At 41.8% G+C, this 23,502-nt stretch overlaps 2 protein-coding genes across 53 annotated transcripts in view; one reads left to right on the top strand and one right to left on the bottom strand.

Annotated features, from left to right (window-relative positions):
* The window catches only part of LOC115933986 (translation initiation factor IF-2), a 34,249-nt gene extending 22,274 nt beyond the window's left edge, over nucleotides 1-11,975 (bottom strand). For all 7 annotated transcript variants that reach the window (XR_010132787.1, XR_010132785.1, XR_010132786.1 and 4 more), the window contains exon 1: nucleotides 11,335-11,975. Coding sequence is in view for 4 of the 7 variants with exons in the window: in XM_055382112.2 (XP_055238087.2) it covers nucleotides 11,335-11,975 (641 nt within the window). In the remaining 3 variants the exon portion in view is untranslated. The remainder of the gene's footprint in view (nucleotides 1-11,334) is intronic.
* LRRFIP2 (LRR binding FLII interacting protein 2) overlaps nucleotides 11,482-23,502 on the top strand; it is a 125,824-nt gene continuing 113,803 nt past the window's right edge. For 26 of the 46 annotated variants that reach the window (XM_031009646.3, XM_031009641.3, XM_031009643.3 and 23 more), the window contains exons 1-2: nucleotides 11,638-11,779; nucleotides 13,242-13,308. The gene's annotated coding sequence lies outside the window, so the exon portion shown is untranslated. Of the gene's footprint in view, nucleotides 12,022-13,241; nucleotides 13,309-23,502 lie in introns of all 46 variants that reach the window. The other 20 variants (XM_031009647.3, XM_031009644.3, XM_031009636.3 and 17 more) reach the window with 7 other exon arrangements.

Genomic DNA, 23,502 nt, shown 5'->3' with positions numbered 1-23,502 from the left:
TTAGCTGGGTGTGGTGGCGGGCGCCCCTAGTCCCAGCTACTCAGGAGGCTGAGGCAGGAGAATGGCGTGAACCCAGGAGGTGGAGCTTGCAGTGAGCCGAGATTGTGCCACTGTGTTCCAGCCTGGTCAACAGAGCAAGACTCCGTCTTAAAAAAAAAAAAAAAAAAAAAAATTAGCTGGGTGTGATGGTGCACCCCTGCAATCCCAGCTACTTGGGAGGCTGAGGCAGGAGAAAGGAGAATCTATTGAACCCAGGAGGCTGAAGTTGCAGTGAGATCGCGCCTTTGCACTCCATCCTGGGTGACAGAGCAAGGCTCTGTCTCAAAAAAAAAAAAAAAAAAAAAAATTGAACAATAAACTTCCTTTGCTTTAAAGAGAAATATTTTCCTGAAGAACCAAAACGTAAGACCAAAATCTCTAAACATACTTAACAATATTTCCAGGATTTTCTACCTGTTCTCTGATTTTCTCCTTTTCCTTTACTCAGTTTACTGGATTTTATTTAACGAATTTTTGGTGTCTGATTGAGGCTAAAGATTGACTGCTCTGGCACCCCTACTAGTGATTTCCATTTTTATGTCATTCAGATTACATTTATAAGACCTACTTTTCCTATAACTAGTATTTGCATCTGCATTTTCATAAAATAAGAGCAAATAAATATTCCAATAATTGAACACTACTCAAATAACTGAACACTACCATACCATGTGGACAACCACAGGGATGCTGCTTAAACTGAAGTAATGACTGACAGTCACTACCACTGCGTGTGAGTTTCACTTGCTTGGTAGCTTAGCTATCAAAGCCAGCATTTGATGTGTAAAAGAAGGTTTAGGTATTTTGATGGAGGATGCATGAAACCCTGTTATTGACTGTGACATACTGGATTGTTTCTGTTAGCTTACTTGTTATATCTCCTCTAGACAGTTAGTTCTGGGGGAACAGTAGCCACATCTGTATCTGTATACTTATTTTACTCCTAGCATCTGTAAAATCTGTACATGCTGTTTTTTTTTTTTTTTTTAAGATGGAGTTTTGCTCTTGTTGCCCAGGCTGGAGTGCAATGGCGCAATCTCGGCTCAATGCAACCTCTGCCTCCTGGGTTCAAGCGATTCTCCTGCCTCAGCCTCCCGAGTAGCTGGAATTATGGGCATGCACCACACCTGGCTAATTTTGTATTTGTAGTAGAGACGGGGTTTCTACTACAGCCTGTTGATCAGGCTGGTCTCAAACTCCTGGCCTCAGGTGATCTGCCCGCCTCGGCTTCCCAAAGTGCTGGGATTACAGGCTTGAGCCACCACACCCAGCCCTGTACACACTTTTTTTTTTTTTTTAAATGGAAGAATAAATGATTATGCAAAGCTTGGGCGCCGTGGCTCACGCCTGTAATCCCAGCACTTTGGAAGGTCGAGGGGGGAGGATCATGAGGTCAGGAGATAGAGACCATCCTGCGTAACATGGTGAAACCCCGTCTCTACTAAAAATACAAAATAAAATTAGCCAGGTGTGGTGACAAGCACCTGTAGTCCCAGCTACTCGGGAGGCTGAGGCAGGAGAATGGCGTGAACCCGGGAGGCAGAGGTTGCAGTGAGCCGAGATCACGCCACTGCACTCCAGCCTGCGCGACAGAGCAAGACTCCGTCTCAAAAAAAATAAAAATAAATAAAATAAAATGTATGCAAGACAAGAGAGAAATCTACCATGGTTTTGAGCAGTAAGAAGCATAATTAGACTTTTTTTTTTGTGAGACAGGGTCTTGCTTAGTCACTCAGGCTGGAGTGACACGATCATAGCTTACTGTAATCTCAAATTCCTTAGCTCTAGTGATCCTCCTGCCTCAGCCTCCCAGGTAGCTAGAACTACAGGCACGTGCCACCATACGCGCATAATTTTTAAACATTTTTTTGTAAAAACGAGGTCTCCTTATGTTGCCCAGGCTGATCTCGAATTCCTGGGTTCAAGTGATTCTCCCACTTTGGCCTCCCAAATCATTGGGATTACAGGATTACAGCCCAGCCTAGATTTAATTTTTAGTTTTTTATTTTGATTCTGTCATATTGGTATTTGTCTTAGTCCATTTGGACTGCTATAACAAAATATAGCTTTTGTGGCTTATAAACAACTGAAATTTATTTCTCAAAATTCTGGAGGCTGAGAAGGCCAAGATCAAGGTGCCAGCAGATTCAGTGTCTGGTGAGGATCTGCTTCCTCATAGACAGCTGTTTTCTCATTCTAATGTCACATTATGGACCAGGGAGGGGTGTCTCTTAGGCCTGTTTTATAAGGGCACTAATCCTGTTCATGAGTGCTCTGCTGTCATGGCCTAATCACCTCAGGAAGGCCCCACCTTCTAATACCATCACCTTGGGGGTTAAGAGTTCAACATACGAGTTTTGGCAGGAGACAACATTCAGACCATAGCAGTAACAGACAATTTTTTTTTTTCTGGAGACAGAGTTTCGTTCTTGTCGCCCAGGCTGGAGTACAATGGCTCGATCTCGGCTCACTGCAACCTCTGCCTCCTTGGTTCAAATGATTCTCCTCTCTCAGCCTCCCAAGTAGCTGGGATTACTGGCGTGCACCACTACGCCTGGCTAATTTTGTATTTTTAGTAGAAACGGCGTTTCACCACGTTGGCCAGGCTAGTCTCAAACTCCTTAACTTGGGTGATCTGCCCGGCTCAGTCTCCGAAAGTGCTGGGATTACAGGCGTGAGCCACCGTGCCTGGCCGCAGATGTGGTATATTTCACGTTTGAGTATTTTAGAAAATAAAAATAAAATAAAATAACTGATAGTTCCATTCCTTAAAGTTAACATTTGGGTGTGTTTTCAAGTATTTTTCTGTATTTGTATTATCATTTGTGAGACGGGGTCTTGCTCTGTCACCCAGGCTGGAGCGCAGTGATGTGATCAAAGCTCACTGTAACCTTGAAATCCTGGGCTCAAGCAAATCCTGCCGTCTCAGCCTCCTGAGTAGCTAGGGCTACAGGCGTAGGTCATCACACATGCCTGGCTAATTAAAACAAAAATGTTGAATGTTCATCTAGAACACATTGTTTAGTAACCTACTGTTTTACATTAAAACATTATCCACTTTCTCCTACAATAGAAATTGTAATGGCTATAATACATGATTATTTCATTATCACATCTATTTTTAAAGAAACCAGGCCTAAATCTAGTTTCCATAATATTCTGATGAGCAGGACCACAGAGCAGTGATTTTGATCAGGATTGTGCCTGTTAAAAGCTGGCTACTCCATGGCATGCACAGCTCCAGGATGGGAGATTAACTTCAACAACCATTCATTTAGTTTGGTTTGATTTTCTGCCAGTCTCATGACCGACTTGAAGCATGTCCTAGAACAGAGAATGTTATGTTTGGTGTCCAAGGAAGCAGCAAACTAGAGGCGCCATCCCAAATTCTAGAATAATAGAGTCAACAATTGTTTCACACCAAAGTCATCCATTTTCTGAAGCAAATTTTGAACTAAAATGTTAAAAATGTTTTGTAAGGTAGATTAAACGTCATGTGGGGAAAATAACTTGTTAGTGCAAAAAGAAAAAGAAACTGAAAACAGACGTTATCTGTAGATAAATTTTCCTTTCAAGATTCTACAGTCTAAATATCCATCTAAAAGATGAATTGGCTTAAGCCAATTCATTGTCACTTGCTTCTGAAGTGTTTCCCAGGCACCTTAGTCATCAGCCACCCTGCCCCTAGGGTATCGAGGACAAATACGTTTCAGGTAGCTTGACAACAGGAAAGAATTTTAAGGACAAGAAACTACCTGCAATACCAGTTGGGAGTGTCCTGAAAAGTGATGTACTGAAATACTGACCCTTCCAGCTGGTTAACTTTCATAATCATGCATTTACTTTTCAATGGCAACTGAATATATGACTGCCTGATGATTCAGGGGAAAAAATGCAGTATTGTGTGTGGAATTGGAAGAGATTCAAAGTGAGTGCCATAGCAGTGACTAACTTCTTTCAAAAGCTTAAGGAAGAAACAATGCATAGGCCTTTGAGTTAGTTGGTGTAGTAAGCATTGTGTTTTCACCATCAGTATCCATTTCTATATTTTGGTGACAGTACTCCATTTTGTTCTTCCGGGAACCACTCCTCTCCTATAGTCCATGATCTTTGGGTGGACCAGAGGTAAAGCATATGACTCAAATTTGGCTAATCATAGCACAAGAGTTTTCCTTGCTACAGTAATTTGTTAAAGGATGGGAAGGTAACTCTCTATCCTTTAACAAATTACTGTAGCAAGGTAATTGGTTCAGTGAATCTAGGAGCTACCGGAAGGGATCTCTTGCTGGACTTGGACTGGAGTGAATATAGAACTAAAGTTTTTGAGAACTGTCTTGTTGCCACATGATGAAGTCTGAGTATAAGCCAATATGGAGAAAAGCTGATTGGGGTTTTTTTGTTTTATTTTGTTTTTAAAAGAAATGGGATCTTGCTATGTTGCCCAGGCTGGAGTGCAGTGGCTATTCACAGGCACAACTGTCGTGCCATATAGCCTTGGACTCCTGGGCTCAAGCTTCCTGAGGCAGCTGACATTACTACTACAGGCACACACCTGGGCCTTTTTTTTTTTTTTTTTTTTACCCCCCAGAAGGCTCTCTCTTTATTTGTCTGACCTGAAATGGGCATAAGTTGCAACAGACTGAAAATTCTAACTCTACCTTCATTTTCAGAAGTGTCTAAATTAAACATTTATAAGAAAATTGATGTTTTATAAAAACAAAAGACATGAAAAGCTCTGTATTCAAATATTTTTATTCTGTGAACATTGAAAATGCCTTCTAGGAATATGGCATTGTGGGGTGTATACAAAAAAATACATCTTTTCTCAAAAAGCATATAATCTGCTTGGGAAGACAAGAACATTATTAAAAAAAAAACCCTTTAGAACACAAGTGAGTTGTGGACAGTAATACATATAAATAATCTGAATGGCAGTATATAATAACTGATAACTATCTACAACCAAAACCAGCCTAGAACAAAAGCATGAGTAAGAGGCTTTAGGGTACACTTCTGAGCATTTTCTTTTAATTCTCAAGACATTTGTCCTTGTTTTCCTAATCTTTAGGTGGATTCATACATTTGTATTTCCTACCTGGTATTTCCTCTGAATTACTGACTTGTAATTCAAACACCACATCTGCTCCCAACCACTTCCTACCACTTCCACTGCTACCTGAATTATTGTTATAGCCTAACTGGTCTTCCTGCTCTCACCTTTGCTCCTCTAAAGTCTATTCACAATAACCAGTTTAAACTATTATTTTATTAGGAAAAATTTCAAACACACAGCAAAGTTGAAAGAATTTTACAGCAATCACTTCTGCATCCACCACTTATATTCTACCATTAACAGAATAGTCCTTTAAATAATGGCAGATGTGTAGTTCCTCTGCTCAAAACCCTCCCACGGCTTAGCTTACTCAAAGAGGAAAAACCAGGCTGGGCGTGATAGCTCACGTCTGTAATCCCAGCATTTTGGAAGACTTTAGGAGGCTGAGGTGGGAGGATCACTTGTGGGCGGGAGTTTAAGACCAGCCTGGGCAACATAATGAAATACCATCTCTTAAAAAAAAAAACTTGGCTGGGCGTGGTGCTGGATGCCTGTAGTCCCAGTTACTAAGGAAGCTAAGGCAGGAAGATCACTTGAGCCCAGAAGTTCAGGACTGCAGTGAGCTATGAGCACGCCATTGCACTCCAGCCTGAGTGACAAAGCGAGACCCTGTCTTAAGGCAAAAAAAAAAAAAAAGGAGAAAAGCCAATTTGTTACCACGGTCACCAGTATGATCTGGCCTCTGCTACCATTCTTCCCACTTGTCCTTTACTCTTCAGCCTTGTTATTGCTCCTCAAACATGGCAGGCACATTTTTGTTTTAGGGCCTTTGCACTTGCTGTTCCTTTGATTCAAATGCTCTTCTCCCAGGTATTTACATGGCTTGCTTCTCTTTCTTTCGATCACCTCATTAGTTCTGACTCTTCCAAGTACTAAGTTGAACCATATGACCCTAATGTCACACAACTGGATTGAACCATTCAAACCTAAGGTGTAATGTCATTCTCAGGTCAAAAATTATTTTTAAAAATCAGTAATTTCATAGGATTAAAGCTTATAAAATAGCAACTCCACCCTACCCTTTCATTCTCACCCTGTTCCAATATTCTTACAGCACTATTACCTTATTTATGATTTGTATATTGTATGTAAGATCCTCACAGATAGGGAATTTGTCTGTTGTCCACTGCCGTGTGCTCTGTGTGCAGAGTAGGATTTGGTCTATAGCAGGCCCTCAGGATGCATTTATTTAAAGAATGAGTAGCTGAGACTACAGGTGCACACCACCACACTTGGCTAATGTTTTCATTTTTTTATATTTTGTAGAGATGGGGTCCCACTATATTGCTTAGGCTGGTCTCAAACTCCTGGGCGCAAGCAATCCTCTCACCTCGGCCTCCCAAAGTGCTGGGCTTACAGTTGTGAGCTACCACACCTGGCCAAAAATGAATTCTTTTTAAAAAATTTTTCTTTTTTGAAGCAAAGTCTTACTCTGTGGCCCAGGCTGGAGTGCAGTGCCATGATCTCGACTCACTGCAGCCTACGCCTCCCTGGTTCAAGCGATTCTTGTGCCTCAGCCTCCCGAGTAGCTGGGACCACAGGTGCATGACACTATGCATGAATGAATTCTTAACATTGAAGTCAGAGTGGTCTTTTGAAAATACAAATCTGATCATGTTGCTCTCACTAAAAACTCGATTGGTTTGCAGATTTCGGAACAAAGATTAGAATCTTTACCACAGCCTCTAAGACCCTGAATGGTGGACCCTTAACTCTCCAGACTCATCTCACATTCTCTCATTTCAGTCCCTGGGACTCTGTTGCTTCTATCATGAGCTCTAGTTGTGCTTTCTTGCTTTCCTCCACTTCTGCATGTAGTTTATACTCTGAGGCACTTTTAAATCTCGGCTTGAAACATCTATTCCCAGGAGAAGGCATTTCTGATACCTCAGGTTAGGTCAAGTCCCAATGCTTTTATGCCCTCATGGCAGCACATACCTACCCTTTGTAATACCTGTTAGATTTTAAAGGTACTTTTGTGAGATTGTCTCCCTTACCAGTTTCATAAGAAAAAGAAACATTTTTGTTTTTGCTTCCCGTCGGATGTCTAGCATTTGCAAATTATCTAGCACATAGTGAGAGCTTAACATTAAAAAAATATATATCAACAGAAACTCTGGAATTCTAGCTCCTTAAGAGCAGAGATTGTTTTGTCCCTGTGTCAAGTACCTAATCGGGTGCTTGATTTACCTGCTGATACACAGCAGATAAATAATAGTTTGTTAAATAAGCTATAATATGAAGGATGTTTTTTACTCATTTATAGTAAGTATATAATGCAGAAAAACCATCACTTGATAATCAGTGATTAGGTGTTCATAACATAATTGATACCTACACAAAGTCCCAAATTTTCCCCTTTCATCAACCTTTCCTCAAGACTAAGATTGAACAAAGTAATTTACCCTTCATTTTTTCCCTGTTTATTCTCTGGTGGAGTAAAGGGTGAGTGCCCTGGGTAGGAGAATCCATGTAGAACTAGAATTAGCCATAAGTGAGATTTTGCACACTAACCAACAGCATTCTTATTTATTTATTTTTTTTTTTTTTTGAGGTAGGATCTTGCTCTGTCACCCAGGCTGGCTTGCAGTGGTGTAGTCATGGCTCACTGCAGCTTTGACCTCCAGGACTCAAGTGCTCCACCCACCTCAGCCTCTGGAGTAGCTGGGACTACAGGTGAGGACCACCACAACCAGCTATTTTTTTTTTTTTTTGTAGAGACAGGATTTCACCATGTTGCCCAGGCTGGTCTAGAACTCTTGCTCAAGGTATCTGCCCACCTTGGCCCCTCAAAGTGCTGGATTACAAGGCGTTAGCCACCATGCCCACCCAGTATTCTTGTTTTGACAGATGTTTAGAAACTTTTTAAAAAAATCCAGTCAAATGAGGAGTCTTGTATTCCTCTGTTTTCCTTTGATAACAATCTGTGAAAAAACTGCAGTGGTCAGAAGATGTGTTAAAATATACACACACAAGTTGTATAATGTTGCAGGTTTATTAGGGCAGGATGACATGGAACAGTATGACCAGAGAAAGCAACCACCTTACAAATAAATCACTTTCAATTGTGTTGACCCAGATAATTTTAAAAATAAACTTGTAATTCAAGATGAGCACTAGGACAAGCTTATTAACATTTGCTAATTTAGGAGAGGAAGGGCCAAGTCAAATATAATAAAAATGAATTACTGCAAAATGGAAACTTTTTGATATGAAACATAAAAATAAATTAAAAACCTAAAGACTGTAGTATGTCAATTTCCTGGTTTTAATAAGGTATTATAGATATGTAAGATATCAATAGGGTAAACTGGGCAAATACTACACAGGACCGCTATACTATTTTTGCAACTTTTTAATAATTATATCCAAATAAAAAGTAAAAAAGAAAAAATAACAACATGAAAAAATAAATCTAGATAGGAACTCTTAGAAGGAGAACTTAAAACAAATATACACAGTAAAAGACAATTACATTGCCAGGTTTCCATAGGCTTGTAAGGAATTAAATAAAATTAGAAAAATGTTTCTAACACACACACACACACGCTTTTTTTTTGGAGACAGGGTCCTGCTCTGTCATGCAGGCTGGAGGACAGTGGCACGATCACATCTTACTGCAGCCTTGACCTCCTGGGCCCAAGCAATCCTCCCACCTGGGTCTCCCAAGTAGCTGAGACTAACAGGCACATGCCACCATGCCCAGCTAATTTTTTGTAAAGACAAGGTTTCACCATGTTCCCCAGGCTGGTCATGAACTCCTAAGCTTATGCAATTCACCTGTCTTGGCGTCCCAAAGTAGTGGGATTACAGGTGTGAGCCATTGCGCCTGGACCAGACACACTTTACCAATACAAATATTAGGCTTTCAAAAGTGGTATCCTACTTTTAATGTTTGAACTAATGATCTTTCACATCTTAGAGATGTGCAGTGTGAAACACAGTATTACCGTGTTTGTGAAAGACAACTTTTGTGAAAACCACAAAAATAAGTATTTGCTCTTTTTTTTTTTTTTTTTTTTTTTTTTTGAGACGGAGTCTCGCTCTGTCGCCCAGGCTGGAGTGCAGTGGTGCAATCTCGGCTCACTGCAAGCTCCGCCTCCCGGGTTCACGCCATTCTCCTGCCTCAGCCTCCCGAGTAGCTGGGACTACAGGCGCCCGCCACTGCGCCCGGCTAATTTTTTGTATTTTTAGTAGAGATGGGGTTTCACCGTGGTCTCGATCTCCTGACCTCGTGATCCGCCCACCTCGGCCTCCCAAAGTGCTGGGATTACAGGCGTGAGCCACCACGCCCGGCCTGTATTTGCTCTTAAGAAAGGAAAAAATTTATTGCTTGGCCTCATCAAAGAAAACTGAAGAATTTGCTATGAAAGGAACAAAAATGTACAAATTGTACCACCTCAACCCCCCAAACTGTATAAACAACTGCAAAATTTTCCTTCATCTATTGATACAACCCCAGAGAAGCCAGTCCTCACAGACCTGGGGGCATTCCCATGTCAGAATATTCCAGAAAGATCTAGGAACACATACATTTGGCAGAAATAAATCAATTAATGTGCAGGGAAAGATTGCCCATGAAATAATTTATGGTGATGCATTTAGTAGGGCCAGAGAGATCTGAGTTCAAATTTTGGCTCTTCCAGCTACTAGTTTTGCTACCTTAGGTATGTCACAATCTCTCTGAATCTCAATGTCTTTGTTACTAAAGTGGGTATAATGATACCCATATCTCAAGGTTAGTCCTAATACTGGAAGAGATATATAAGTTCCTAGCACAATGCTGTGTAAATAGAAGGTGATTAAGTGTTAGCTACCTCCCAGTCCCTTTTCCCAGAAACACAATGCAAAATATTTCTGCTGGTTTGCATGAATCAAAACAAGTGGCTAAGGAGAAAAATTAAAAGGGCAAGAGAATCTAATGTATTATCCAGACAATCTATTAATTATGTCGTTAATATTTAATACGTGTTGGGTTTTTGGTATTATTCAGGTACTGCATCTGAATAGATCCTCTCCCTTTGTCTTCAACAAATTTGGCAAAAGATGTCATTAATCATTTTATTCAGATCACAACATGCCAACGTAAAAATCATAGTTTTAATGTTTACTCATGACTCTGAGAAATATAGTGACATAGAAACAGTGAAAAGGTAAAGAATTTGTCTCTCAAAGCTGATGGGTATAATTCTCCCTGTCTCTCGAACCTCCCCCATTAGTGCCACAGTGCCAGCCCCCATAAACTGTAAGGGTGATCAAGCCTTCTGAAATTGCAGGGGAAGTGGGCAGCACAGAAACAGCCCTTAGAAGGCTTTAGAGACAGGTGCTCAACATGGAATTAGTGGGCTTATTCAGGGGGTTCTGGAATCTGCAGTCCCTGTATGTAAAGTCGTGGTTAGGTGTATTTCGTGCCTTTTTTGTCAGGAGGCTCCTCAATTATCACTTCCTCCTAGAGGTCTTTTTTAGCCATCCTATCCAGCCAGAGGCCTCGTCTACAAAATCTTTCTCATCACTCTGTGTGTTTCCTGCAAAGCCATACTACACCTGTCATTACCTTGTTTGTTTGCTTCAGCCCGTCTATTCCACTAAGGTAAGCTTTTCAAATGCACGACCCTGGTCCTTCCCCAGTGCCTTGAACCTGGTGGGCCTCGTTAGATATTTCCGGAATAAATAACAAGTCCGTGTCTATCAGATTTTTAACAGACTCTATACTCCTCCCTCCATCCCGCTCCCCGCACCCCCCCCACCTCTCGCGCAAGCATTCTTCTCCAGAAATAATTTTAAGGTCATGCGTCTTCATTTTTGAAACGAGGCTTGGGCATTTCGACCACACCCACCCTCCCTCCCTCGCATACTCGTTTCCTAACAGAGCGCTACTCCAGCCCACTTGCCCAAGCCCACCAGGCCGCAGGGTTTGGGGCAACCAGGGGTGGGGCAGCCCTGAACCGGAACAAGTGTCAATTCACATTACCCGCACTGGTCCTGGTTCGAAGAGCCTGGGCAGGAACCGTGGGACCCAGAGAAGCCACCCGCCCAAGGCCGCCTCCGGCCTCCGCCCCGCCAGCAGCCCAGGGCCCCGCCCTACCGGCAGCCGCGCCTCGCCGCCCTCCCTCCAGCTTGGCCCTAACGGCTCGCAATGGCGGAACAGGGAGCCAGGGGCATCGCCGCTTGGGGAACCTCACCCGCCGGCCCAGGGCTCAGCTCGCCGTGTGACAGTCCCGGGTACTTTGCCCAGCGGGGTGCAAGCCCGGACCGCGGCGCAAGCCCGGACCGCGGCCAGCGCCGCTCCCGGGCAGTCGCGGCCACAACTGCTTCCGGGTGAGTGGGTCGTCGACCCTGTGGCCCCGCCCATCCTTCGCCTCCTCAGTCGGCCGCTCAGGCTGCGGCTCCTCCTGGGGCCGGTTCCCGCTGTCTCAGCCGCGGCGCAGAGGGCACATCGGCCTGACCGACTAGCCGGCTGCCAGTGACGGGAGCCGCCGCGTCCATCCCCGCCCGCCTGGCCGGGGACCCAGGACTGAGTCGTCCAGCTGCGCCCCTCGCCCATAGCCCCAGCGGGCGCCGGGCGGGCGAGCAGCTCTTCGGCCCTTCCCGGACAGCGACGCAGTCGCAGCGCGCGCCCTAACACAGGTAAGGGCCGCTCCTCCCGCCAGCCCGGTGGGAGCAGGGAGCGGGGAGTTGGGAACCTTCTTCCCGGCCTCCGCAGTCCCGTGGGATCCGCGCCGCCTCCGACCTCGGCTAGGGGGCCGGGCTTCCCTGGGGACTGGCCGGCCCGCGGCGGGCTCCCGAGCTGGGGTCGCCCCCTGTCTGCGGCGTTCTCAGACATCCCGTCTGATTTCTAACGCTCACCCTTCCATCGCGCTGGGGAAAAGGTACGTGTTATTCCCACTGTGGGAGAAATTAAATTGGGCAGCTGTCCCTCCGTTTCGGGTGCCCTAGGCGCCTTCTCTTCCTCCTTAGACGCCACACTACGGTTCTGTCCCGGGACGAGCACCCCCAGGGAACGGTGTCAGGACGGTGTAGGGCGTAGCATTTTTTGGGAATTTTACTTCTTCCTCCTTGACCTGAGCTGGATCGCGCGGGTTTAACAGGCGCTAGCTGGGTTAATACTTGACTAATATGAGGCGTTATTGACACCCAGATTGTTAAGTTACAGAACTCTAGTCAGCCCTGCCTGTGAGTAACCAGCAGCATGCAGGAGGACCTAAGGAAACCCACTTCTTTTTCTTTCTTAGAGGGAAAAAAGTTCAAGTGTTTGCTTTACTTTTTTCACCGTGGGAGATACAAATACAGGCTGCTGAGACATGGCTAGATAAATATTGTATCCTAAACCTTAACTGTTAGTAGCTGGTTTTCTTTGAGTTTCCATTTAGTGACTCAGCGTTTCTACTATAAACAGAAAAATTGTAGAGTGGATTGATTGACTAAAAATGATATGTAAGGATAAGGGTGGCTCTTAATTTTTTTATGTTGTCATAATGGGAAGAGAATGTGGATGTAGTAATGAAACGAGAGAAGGAGAGCGGGGTATGGATGTATAAGTTCTTAATCAGTGTTTAAAATAATATTTTTTCAAGATAACATTTTATTTTGGGGATAAATCTATATGAAAAAGTGCAATTATTGGAGAATGCAGTGTTGCAAATAGAATTAGTTGGCAGGGACTCCAAGGTTGTTGTGGTTTGAATATCTTGCAGCACTAACCCTGTTTAACCAACATCATGCTCTGTTTAACAGATGCAGAGATAATGACCTAGTATTATAATATGTAGAATAAGAATTTCGGAAAGTGTGATTCATTTCGAAGGTAGATCACTCACTTTGTGAATCATTGCTATGAATCTGAAAATTGAAATAGAGGAAACCTAAGTTCGTATCTGCCTAATGAGATGGCATTCTTTACTCATTTTATAGGAAGTGTTGTATTATGTTTTGTTAGGTCTGTTGCTGGATATTTATCATCGTGAAGAATGGTAATGAAATAAAAATTGAAGTATTTGCAGAATGCTGGAATTTAGAATAGTTTGTTGGTTTTTAAGTGATTGCTTTGATTTTACTCCTCCCCCTCCCTTTTTTTTTTTTTTTTTGCCAGATGTGGGAAGATAAATGAAGGGGTCTAGATGTAAATGTCAGTGGAAAGGAGAGCTACCATCACTAAGGTACGAAAATGTTCACTGAAAGAATTTGCACTATACAAAATAGTCTTTTGAGTGGAAAGCATCACCCATTTTTGTGATTCTGTCTTTAAAAATGTAGAATGAAACTACATGAGTTATTAAGTTCTGTTCTAGAAGAAAGTGTGTATTGAAGTTGTGATTGGAATGGATTCACTTTAAACTAGAAATAGCTTTTTATTGCTGAAATGTAATTTGCTCATTTTTGACTTTAAAAATGTTAAGTAAAATAAGGTTGAAATCACAGAGTTCTTAATACCCTTACTCTTGTTTTTCTTTCCCTTCTGTTAGAGTTCAGCTGATTTTTACCTTGATTTTCATTTATAAAGAACTTTAGTTATAAAGTAATGGCAAGTCTATCCTGTTGGTCTAGCTTACTAAATTCCTTTACTTCTTTCACTAAATTTTGGCATCTTTTTTTTTACTTTGGGTATCCATTATATTCAGAGTGTTCCCTAATGTTGCTTTTGATTTTTGTCCAGCTAATTTAAATAGTGACTTAAGAGTTTCAGTTCCCTGTGAACACAGATTCCCTTTTGGAAAATCCCTTGTGGAAATCACCGTAACTGACAGTCTTGATAGGTAAATATGCAAGGGAAACCTTCCTAGGTCAGGATTTAAGTATCTCCGTTAACGAAAGGAAAAGGTAATATGGAGAATATATTTGGCAAAGTATCTCTGTCTCTCAAAACAAAAACAAATCTTTATTAGAAATGAATTTAGCAAGAGGGAGGGAGCAATTTCTTGAAGAACTCTTTGTGGATTGTTTACCCTGTTCTAGTGTGAGAAGGAACAGAGTTGATGATATATAGAAAAAAATAATTCTTGCAGTGTGCTGGGAATGTTGACGAGGATCATTCAAAAGGAAATAAAATTCTTCTGTCTTTATCTTAGGATCATTATCCATTGCACCTGCAAAATACAGGCTGTTTCATAGCTCTTTCCTTTTAGGTAGTTGCTTTCTATGTGGAACATCTAAATTGAGAGATGGTCCTTTAATAGGGAAAATGTACTACTTTGTCCAGTCTGCAAATAAAGAATATAATCTGTGATCATCATTTAAAACTCAACTTTTGGAAGCCAAGGCAGAAGGATTGCTTGAGCCCAGGAGTTTAAGACCAGTCTGGGCAACATAGTGAGACCCTGTCTCTACAAAAAAATTAGCTGGTGGTGTGTCCCTGCAGTCCCAGCTGCTTGTGAGGCTGAGATGGGAAGACCACATGAGCTCTGCAGTGAGCCCTGAAAACACCACTGCACTCCAGCCTGGGAGACAGGGTGAGACCCTGTCTCAAAAATAAATAAATGAAACTCAACTTTTTTTTTTTTAGACGGAGTCTCGCTCTGTCGCCCAGGCTGGAGTGCAGTGGCGCAATCTCGGCTCACTGCAAGCTCCGCCTTCCGGGTTCATGCCATTCTCCTGCCTCAGCCTACCCAGTAGCTTTGACTACAGGCGCCCGCCACCACGCCCAGCTAATTTTTTATTTTTTATTTTTTAGTAGAGACGGGGTTTCACTCTGTTAGCCAGGATGGCTTCGATCTCCTGACCTCGTGATCCGCCCGCCTTGGCCTCCCAAAGTGCTGGGATTACAGGGATGAGCCACCACGCCCGGCCAATAAAACTCAGCTTTTAAAACTTCAGAAGGAAGGAATTGAACAAAACTTGCCTTGTGAACTTTTTGGCTTATAATAAATTATGCTGGACTTCAAAGGAGTCAAACAACTAGGCTAAAAACTGGGTTGATCATGTGTTATACTTCTTCATTAGTTCATTATTCATTTATTTTGATGGGGAGTCAAGAGATAATTCCACTTCATAGGGAACATATGTATGTATTTGTTTTAGCCTAGTGGTAGGGAGAGCAGTAGATAAAAGTAGAGATAATTAGGGAAGGGGAAGAAATGGCATTATAGAAGGAGAATGCTTATTTCATGGGTTCAGTAGATGTTTATGGGACTTTTAAAAATTGATAAAACATTTTAAAAAGTGGTATATGATGAAAAGATAGTCTGCTTTCCATCACAAACTCCCAGCCTTTCCTTACCCCAACCCCCCAATCCAAGCAACCATATTCAATCACATATGTCTAGGAGAAATATATTGTATCTTTCATTCTTATCTTTGGCATATGAAGATCTTTTTGTATTTAGCACATATTTCTTACTTTTTTTAAAAAGACCGCATGCCTTGCTAGTGTAGATGAACCATAATTTATTCATTTTCCATAATTTATTTTATCATTTTCTATTGACAGATATTTAGGTTGTTTTTAGCCTTCTACAAACACTGCTATAATGAACAATACATATATAAGTCTTTGCATTAGTTAGTATCTATACAGAATGTATTTTCAAAGTGTGACTGTAAGATTGAGACTGAAGTTATGAAAAGTTAAAACTATTTCAATCCTATGTTGGCTTTATTTATAATAGAATTTAACCTATTTCTTGGGCTTGTGGAAGGGGAAAGGAGCTCTTAATTACTTTGTATTCTTTATCCATCTCTCCATTTAAAAAATATTGCAAATTATTTTATAAGGTACTTAAAAACATTTGAGTGTCAGGTGATTAATTTTATTTGTATTGGTAAAAGTAGAAATATTGTGGTTTGAAGACTGGTACTGTCATATAGAAGCATTTATATTTGATAATAGTTAAATGGCTACATCTTAAGTAGGTTGTTTCAGAATTTTATGACCAGTATCAATTAAAAGCATTGTGTATAGTTTAACTTCTTGCCCTGCATAAGTCGGCTACTATATTATTAGTCAGGAAAGAAGTAAATAATCTACCTCCTTTTTTCCTTTACCTTCCACATCCTAATCTATACATAATAAAATAAACCTCTATGGAGTTTGAGATCCAAAAATCCTTTTGCAAACTAGAGTGCTATTTGATGGATTACTTTCTCAAGGCAGGAAGTAGGTACAGATTCAATCTTTATTCTGCAAAGTTTTTGTAAACAGAATAAAGGAGGCTTAGGTTTGATGTTATATAGGTTACTTGTGGCCAGGAGGAGGTTCAGGATTCTTTGCCTTTTTGAAATGAGAGAGACACTAGAGAGAAAAAAAAAAAAATTACATACTGAAGGGCTATAGTTTGATGAAGTCGGAACTCATGAGTGGCAGCTTCCCTGGCTTGTGCCCAGGGTCTATTTTGAGACCTTGTCAAAGCTTGCCTGACAGAACCTACCACATAACCATAATCTGGCCTGGTCCTCTTGCAAGTCAGGAAGGCCTGCGGTTTAGGATCAGTGGCAAGCACAGAAGGGGGAGTTATAAAGGACATTTTGCCTTCAGAAGATTAAGGCTAGGTTTTGGGGTGAACAACTACTTAGCCCGTATATCCGAGGATCCCAAGTTTTTGCTGCTACCTCCTCCTCCCCTGCTTCTTCCTCTTATTAAGGAAAGCTAAGGAATAAAGGTTTTGTTTGTTTGTGTGTTTGTTTTGAGACAGGGTCTCACTCTGATGCCCACGCTGGAGTCCAGTGGTATGAACACAGATCACTGCAGCCTCGACTTCCTGGGCTTGGGTGATTGTCCCACCTCAGCCTCCCAAGTAGCTGGGACTACATGCATACATCATCACACAGGGCCAATTTTTGTATTTTTTGTAGAAACGGGGTGTCCGCATGTTGCCCACGCTGGTCTCTAACTCCTGGGCTCACGTTGTTCACCCACCTTGGCCTCCCAAATTGCTGGGATTACAAGCATGAGCCACTGCGCCCGTCCAGGAGGAAAGTTTTTAGAAAAAGGTGCACGAGAAGGAGCATAGGATTGTGCCAGCATTGATGTTATCTTCTGGTTATATGAGAGTGTTTGCCAAGAATCAGTCAAATGTTTTACATTGGGGAAAAAGCATTATTGTTACTGGCATAGGGAGGGCCCCAGTTAAAATGGCAGTCCAATTCAGAGACCTTGGTATTTGTCGTTAAGATCAAAAGGACTCTTGGAATAATGGACTATTCTACACGATTATTTTGAGTTCAGACAGATAAATTAGCTTCTTCCCAAATTCTCATTCTGCTTTTCCTGTGGTACTATATAGTATCATGAAGTTATATCTTTAAACTCTTAGTTTGTACTGTGTGGTGTCTTATGAAAACCTTGATTTGTTTATACTTAGTGAATGAAACACTTGGGTTTAAAGTTCTTTAACTGATGTCACTTCTCAGGCTAGAAAGCTGTTGAAAGAACTTAGTGTTCCACCCTTAGACCAAGGTTCATGTCACCATATTTAACAGCAGCTTTGTATTACAGTCAAGATTGTTTGAAGAATTCAGCATACAAACTTAATTTACAGATGCAAGCCTGCAGATGGACCCCCCCCCACCCCCACTTTTTTGCTTTAGATTAGGTTGTGACTGGAGGAAATTTAGTTTTCCTTTGCCTTCAGTTATTTGCAGTTGTTCACATTTATGATGATGAGAATGATGATGATGATAATGTATTTAGGATTCAGTGTGAGGAGAAAAAATAAACTAGTTTTTCTTTCTTCCTTATCAGTTTATTCTCATTATCTTATTTTCCCTTCTCTGTCTCTGCCTTCCTTTCCTCCTCGGGAAAAAAAAGAAAAAGAAAAAGAAAAGAAATAAAAAGCAGCAGTGAAAGAAAGTGGTAAAGAGCTGGGAAAAGCCTTGGAATACATACCAGGGTGCTTTCTCAGAGGTGGAATATAAACACCTTCATTAAAGAATCATGGATTATCTTTTTCCATTGTTTTCATTTTGAACCCTGTATATCTTAGTGTTCCTTCATTACCACATTTTAACTACTTTTGATATAACAGATATCTTTACTGCTTTAGGGAAGCAAATCTAATTTTTATGTTACTGTTCTGAGCATGTTGTTCCTTACATGCCCACTTTCCTAAGTAGAAATATATTAACAGCTAGGAGAAATCTTTTGGCTTTCTGTTTTGTAAGTTAGAGTATACCGTACTGTATGCAGAGGATTAGGATGTTAAAATATTTATTTCCCTGTTAAATGGCTTAAATCATGAACAAACGGAATATATAGCGTTGCTTTTTTTAAAAAGTGAGTATCCCAGTTAAGTGACCTAAGGATTATAGGACTAAATGTAGAAAAAAATTCAGCTTTAGATTAGATGTTTTTTCCCTTGTCACAGATAATGCTGTATCTAGGTGAACAGTCAAGGAAATGAGAGGGCATTGTTCTTGTTGTCTTGCCAGATTCATCCTTTGCAATCCAATAAAGTTTGTTTTGTTTTTAAAATTGTGGTACAATATAGATAACATAAAATTTACTCTGTTGACCTTTTTTAAAAATATTTTTATTATGGTAAAATACAGTCATTTGTTGCTTAATGACAGGAATATGTTCTGGGAGATGCATCATTAGGTAATTTTGTCAAGCAAACATCATAGAGTATACTTACACTAAATTGGACAGTATAGCCTACTACACACCTAGACTATATGGTATAGTCTGTGGTTCCTGGGCCATAAACTTGTGCAGCATGTCACTGTACTGAATACTATAACTGTAGACAATTATAACACAATGGTAAATTTTCGTGTATCTAAACATAGAAAAGGTACAGTTAAAATATGATATAAAAGATTAGAAAATAGGCCAGGCATGGTGGTGTGCACCGGTAATTCCAGGTACTCAGGCTGAGGTAGGAGGATCACTTGAGATCAGGAGTTCTAGGCTGTAGTGTGCTATGAGCACATCTGTGAATAGGCACTGCATTCCAGCCTGGGCAACATAGTGAGGCCCCATCTCTTAAAAGGGCACACGTGTATAGGGCAGCTCCATTATAATCTTATGGGACCACTATAATATGTGTAATACATTGTTGACTGGAACATCCTTATGCAGCACATGACTGTGTACATAACTTAAAATTTATCATTTAAACCATTTTTAAGTGTACAATTTGGTGGTATAAAGTACATTTACATTATTGTGTAACTATCACCTCTATCCATCTCCATAACTTTTTCATCATCCTAAACAAGCTCTGCCCATTAAACAATATCACCTCATGCCCATAGCCCTTGGTAACCATCGTTCTACTTTTTGACTCTATGAATTTGTGTACTCCAGGTACCTCGTATAAATGGAATTATGTAATATTTGTCTTTGTGTCTGGCTCATTTCTCTTAGCATGATGTCTTCAAGATTCATCCATGTCGTAGCATGTATCAGAATTTCATTTAAGGCTGAAAAATATTCCTTCGTATGTTTATTCCGTATTGTTTAATCATCTTTTGATAGATGGGTTTTTCCATCTTTCTGCTTTTGGGAATAGTGCCACCATGAATATGAGTACGCAAATATCTGTTTGAGTGCCACATTCAATTCTTTTGTGTATATACCCAGAAGTGGAATTGCTAGTAATTTGATAATTACCAAATTTCATTTGGTAATTCTATGCTTAATATTTTGAGAAACCACCATACTATTTTCCACAATGGCTACACCATTTTACATTACCACCAGCAATGCACAAGGGTTTCAGTTTCTCCACATCCTTGCCAACATTTACTATTTTCTGTTTTCTTATTGATTGATTTTTATTTATGTTGAGCCAGGGTCTCACTCTGTCACCAAGACTGGAATGCAGTGGCCTGACCACAGCTCACTGTAGCCTTGACCTCCCGGGCTTAAGTGTTCCTTCCCATCTCAGTCTCCCGAGTAGCTGGGAGTACAGGTGTGCACTGCCATGCCTGGCTAATTTTTGTATATTTTGTAGAGATGAGGTCTCTCCATTAGCCCAGGAGGGTCTCAAACTCCTGAGCTCAAGTGATCCACCAGCCTTGGCCTCCCAAAGTGCTGGGATTACAGGTGTGAGCCATTGTTCCTGGTCCCGTTTTCTTTTTTTTTTTCTTTTTTCTTTTTCTTTTTTTTTTTTTTTTTGAGACAGAGTGTTGCTCTGTTGCCTAGGCTAGAGTGCAGTGGCGCGATCTCGGCTCACTGCAACCTCTCCCTCCTGGGTTTAAGCGATTCTCCTGCCTTAGCCTCCGAAGTAGCTGGGACTATGGGCACCCGCCACCACGCCCGGCTAACTTTCGTATTTTCAGTAGAGACGGGGTTTCACCCTATTGGCCAGGCTGGTCTCGAACTCCTGACTTTGTGATCTGCCCGCCTCGGCCTCCCAAAGTGCTGGGATTACAGGTGTGAGCCACTGCGCCCGGCCTGCTTGTGCCTGGCCCTGTTTTCTAACAAAAAAACTATTATTTTTAAAATAAAATCTCTAATAGGGTGGTATTTCACTGTGGTTTTAATTTGTATTTCCCTGGTGATGGGTGACATTGTGCATCGTTTCTTTTTCTCTTCTTTTCTTTCTTTCTTTTTTTCTTTTTTTGAGACAAGATTTTGCTTTGGCACCTAGGCTGGAGTGTAGTGGCACAATCATGCCTCACTGCAGCCTCGACCTCCTGGGCTAAAATGATCCTCCCACCTCAGCCTCTCCAGTAGCTGGGACCACAGGCATGTACCACCATGTTCAGCTGATTTTCTTTTCTCCTTCTTTTTGTTTGTTTTTTTTTTTTGAGACAGAGTTTCGCTCTCGTTGCCCAGGCTGGAGTGCAGTGGCACTATCTCTGCTCACTGCAACCTCTGCCTCCCAGGTTGAAGCGATTCTGCCTCAGCCTCCCAAGTAGCTGGGATTACAGGCATGCGCCACCATGTCCAGCTAATTTTGTATTTACAGTAGAGATGGGGTTTCTCCATGTTGACCAGGCTGGTCTCGAACTCCCAACCTCAGGTGATCCGCCCACCTCAGCCTCCCAAAGTGCTGGGATTACAGGCATGAGCCACTGTGCCTTGCCTCTTTTTTTTTTATATTTTGTAGAGACATGTTGCCCAGGCTGGTCTCCAACTCTGGGTTCAAACAACGTCCAGGCTGGTCTCCAACTCCTGGGCTCGAGCAATACTCCTGCCTCAGCCTTCCAAAGTGCTGGGATTACGTATGTTGAGCCATCATGCCCGGCTGAGCATCTTTTCATGTGACCATTTTTGTATCTTCTTTGAAGAAATGTCTACTTATGTCTTTTATCTTTTTAATTGGGTTTTTGTTGTTGCTTAGTTGTAGGAGTTCTTTATATCAATCCTTTATCAGCTATGTGATTTGCAAATTTTTTTTTATTCCGTGGTTTGCCTTTTTACTTTTTGATAGTGTGCTTTGATGTACACAGTTTTTTTATTTTATTTTATTTTATTTTATTTTATTTTATTTTATTTTATTTTATTTTACGTTATGTTATTTTAAGATGGAGTCTTGCTCTGCCCAGGCTGGAGTGCAGTGGCCCAATCTTGGCTCACTGCAACCTCCGCCTCCTGGGTTCAAGCTATTCTCCTGCCTCAGTCTCCTGAATAGCTGGGATTACAGGCATGTGCCACCACGCCTGGCTAATTTTTGTATTTTTAGTAGAGACGGGTTTTCACCATGTTGGCCAGGCTGGCCTTGAACTCCTGACCTCGTGATCCCCCTGCCTTCCAAAGTGCTGGGATTCCAGATGTGAGCCACCGCGCCCTGCCCAGAGTTTTTAATTTTGATGAAATCCAACTTACCTTTTCTTTTGTTGCTTGTGCTTTTGGTATTATGTCCAAGAAATCATTGCCAAATTCAATATCATGAAGTTTTTCCCATATATTTTCTCCTACGAGTTTTATGGTTTTAGCTCATTTGTTTAGGTCTTTGATCCATTTTGAGTTTTTTCTTCTTTCTTTCTTTCTTTTCTTTCTTTCTTTCTTTCTTTCTTTCTTTCTTTCTTTCTTTCTTTCTTTCTTTCTTCTTTCTCTTTTCTTTTCTTTTTTTTGTGACAGAGTTTCTCTCTTGTCGCCCGGGCTAGAGTGCAATGGTGCAATCTCGGGCTCACTGCAACCTCCACCACCTCCTGGGTTCGAGCAATTCTCCGGCCTCAGCCTCCCAAGTAGATGGGATTACAGGCACCTGCCACCATGCCCAGCTAATTTTTGTATTTTTAGTAGAGACAGGGTTTCACTGGTCAGGCTGGTCTTGAACTCTTGACCTCAGGTGATCCGCCTGCCTTGGCCTCCCAAAGTGCTGGGATAATAGGCGTTAGCCACCATGCCTGACCCCTGAGTTAACTTTTCTATATGGTATAAGGCAATGGTCCCCAACCTTTTTGGCACCAGGATTCAGTTTTGTGGAAAGCAATTTTTCCATGGACGGGGGTGGGGTGGGTGGGGGGGTTGGTTTCGGGATGAAACCATTTCATCTCAGATGATCATCAGGCATTAGATTCTCATAAGGAACGCACAACCTAGATCCCTCACATGCACAGTTCATTTTTTTTTGTTTTTTTGTTTTTTTTTTTGAGACAGAGTCTCGCTCTGTCACCCAGGCTGGAGTGCAGTGGTGCAGTCTCGGCTCACTGGAAGCTCCGCCTCCCAGGTTCACGCCATTCTCCTGCCTCAGCCTCCCAAGTAGCTGGAACTACAGGTGCTCACCACCACGCCTGGCTAATTTTTTGTATTTTTAGAAATGATGGGGTTTCACCATGTTAGCCAGGATGGTCTCGATCTCCTGACCTCGTGATCTGCCAGCCTCGGCCTCCCAAAGTGCTGGGATTACAGGCGTCAGCCACCGCACCAGGCTGCAAGACAGTCTTATTTAATGTAACATAGTTATGGGAGTAGCATCCTATATAACCTTTGCCATATTCTGTTGGTTAGAAGTAAGTCACAGGACCCACCTACATTCATGGGGGAAGTAATTACACAAAGGTGTGAACAGTAGGAAGGGCGATTAGGGTGGAGAACCACCTTAGAATTTGTCTACCATAACTGGTTACAAAATAGCATGTTTTAGGAACTTTTTTTTTTTTTTGAGACGGAGTCTTTTTCTGTCATCCAGGCTGGAGTGCAGTGGCATGATCTTGGCTCACTGCAACCTCTGCCTCCCACATTCAAGCAATTTTCCCGCCTCTGCCTCCCATGTGGCTGAGATTACAGGCGCCTGCTACCATGCCTGGCTAATTTTTGTATTTTTAGTAGAGATGGGTTTCACCATGTTGGTCAGGCTGATCTCGAACTCCTGACCTCAGGTGATCTGCCCACTTCAGCCTTCCAAAGTGCTGGAATTACAGGCATGAGCCGCCATGCCCTGCCATATTAACCAATTTTTGTTTAAAAAATAATGTTATTAAAATAGGAATATCTTCAGATGGTGGGACTTACTGGTGGTTTT

Source organism: Gorilla gorilla, chromosome 2 (genome assembly GCF_029281585.2).
Source record: "Gorilla gorilla gorilla isolate KB3781 chromosome 2, NHGRI_mGorGor1-v2.1_pri, whole genome shotgun sequence".
NCBI classification, from domain to species: Eukaryota; Metazoa; Chordata; class Mammalia; order Primates; family Hominidae; genus Gorilla; species Gorilla gorilla.
The sequence above is the reverse complement of the archived record's forward strand: the minus strand, read 5'-3'. Positions and strand labels throughout refer to the sequence as shown.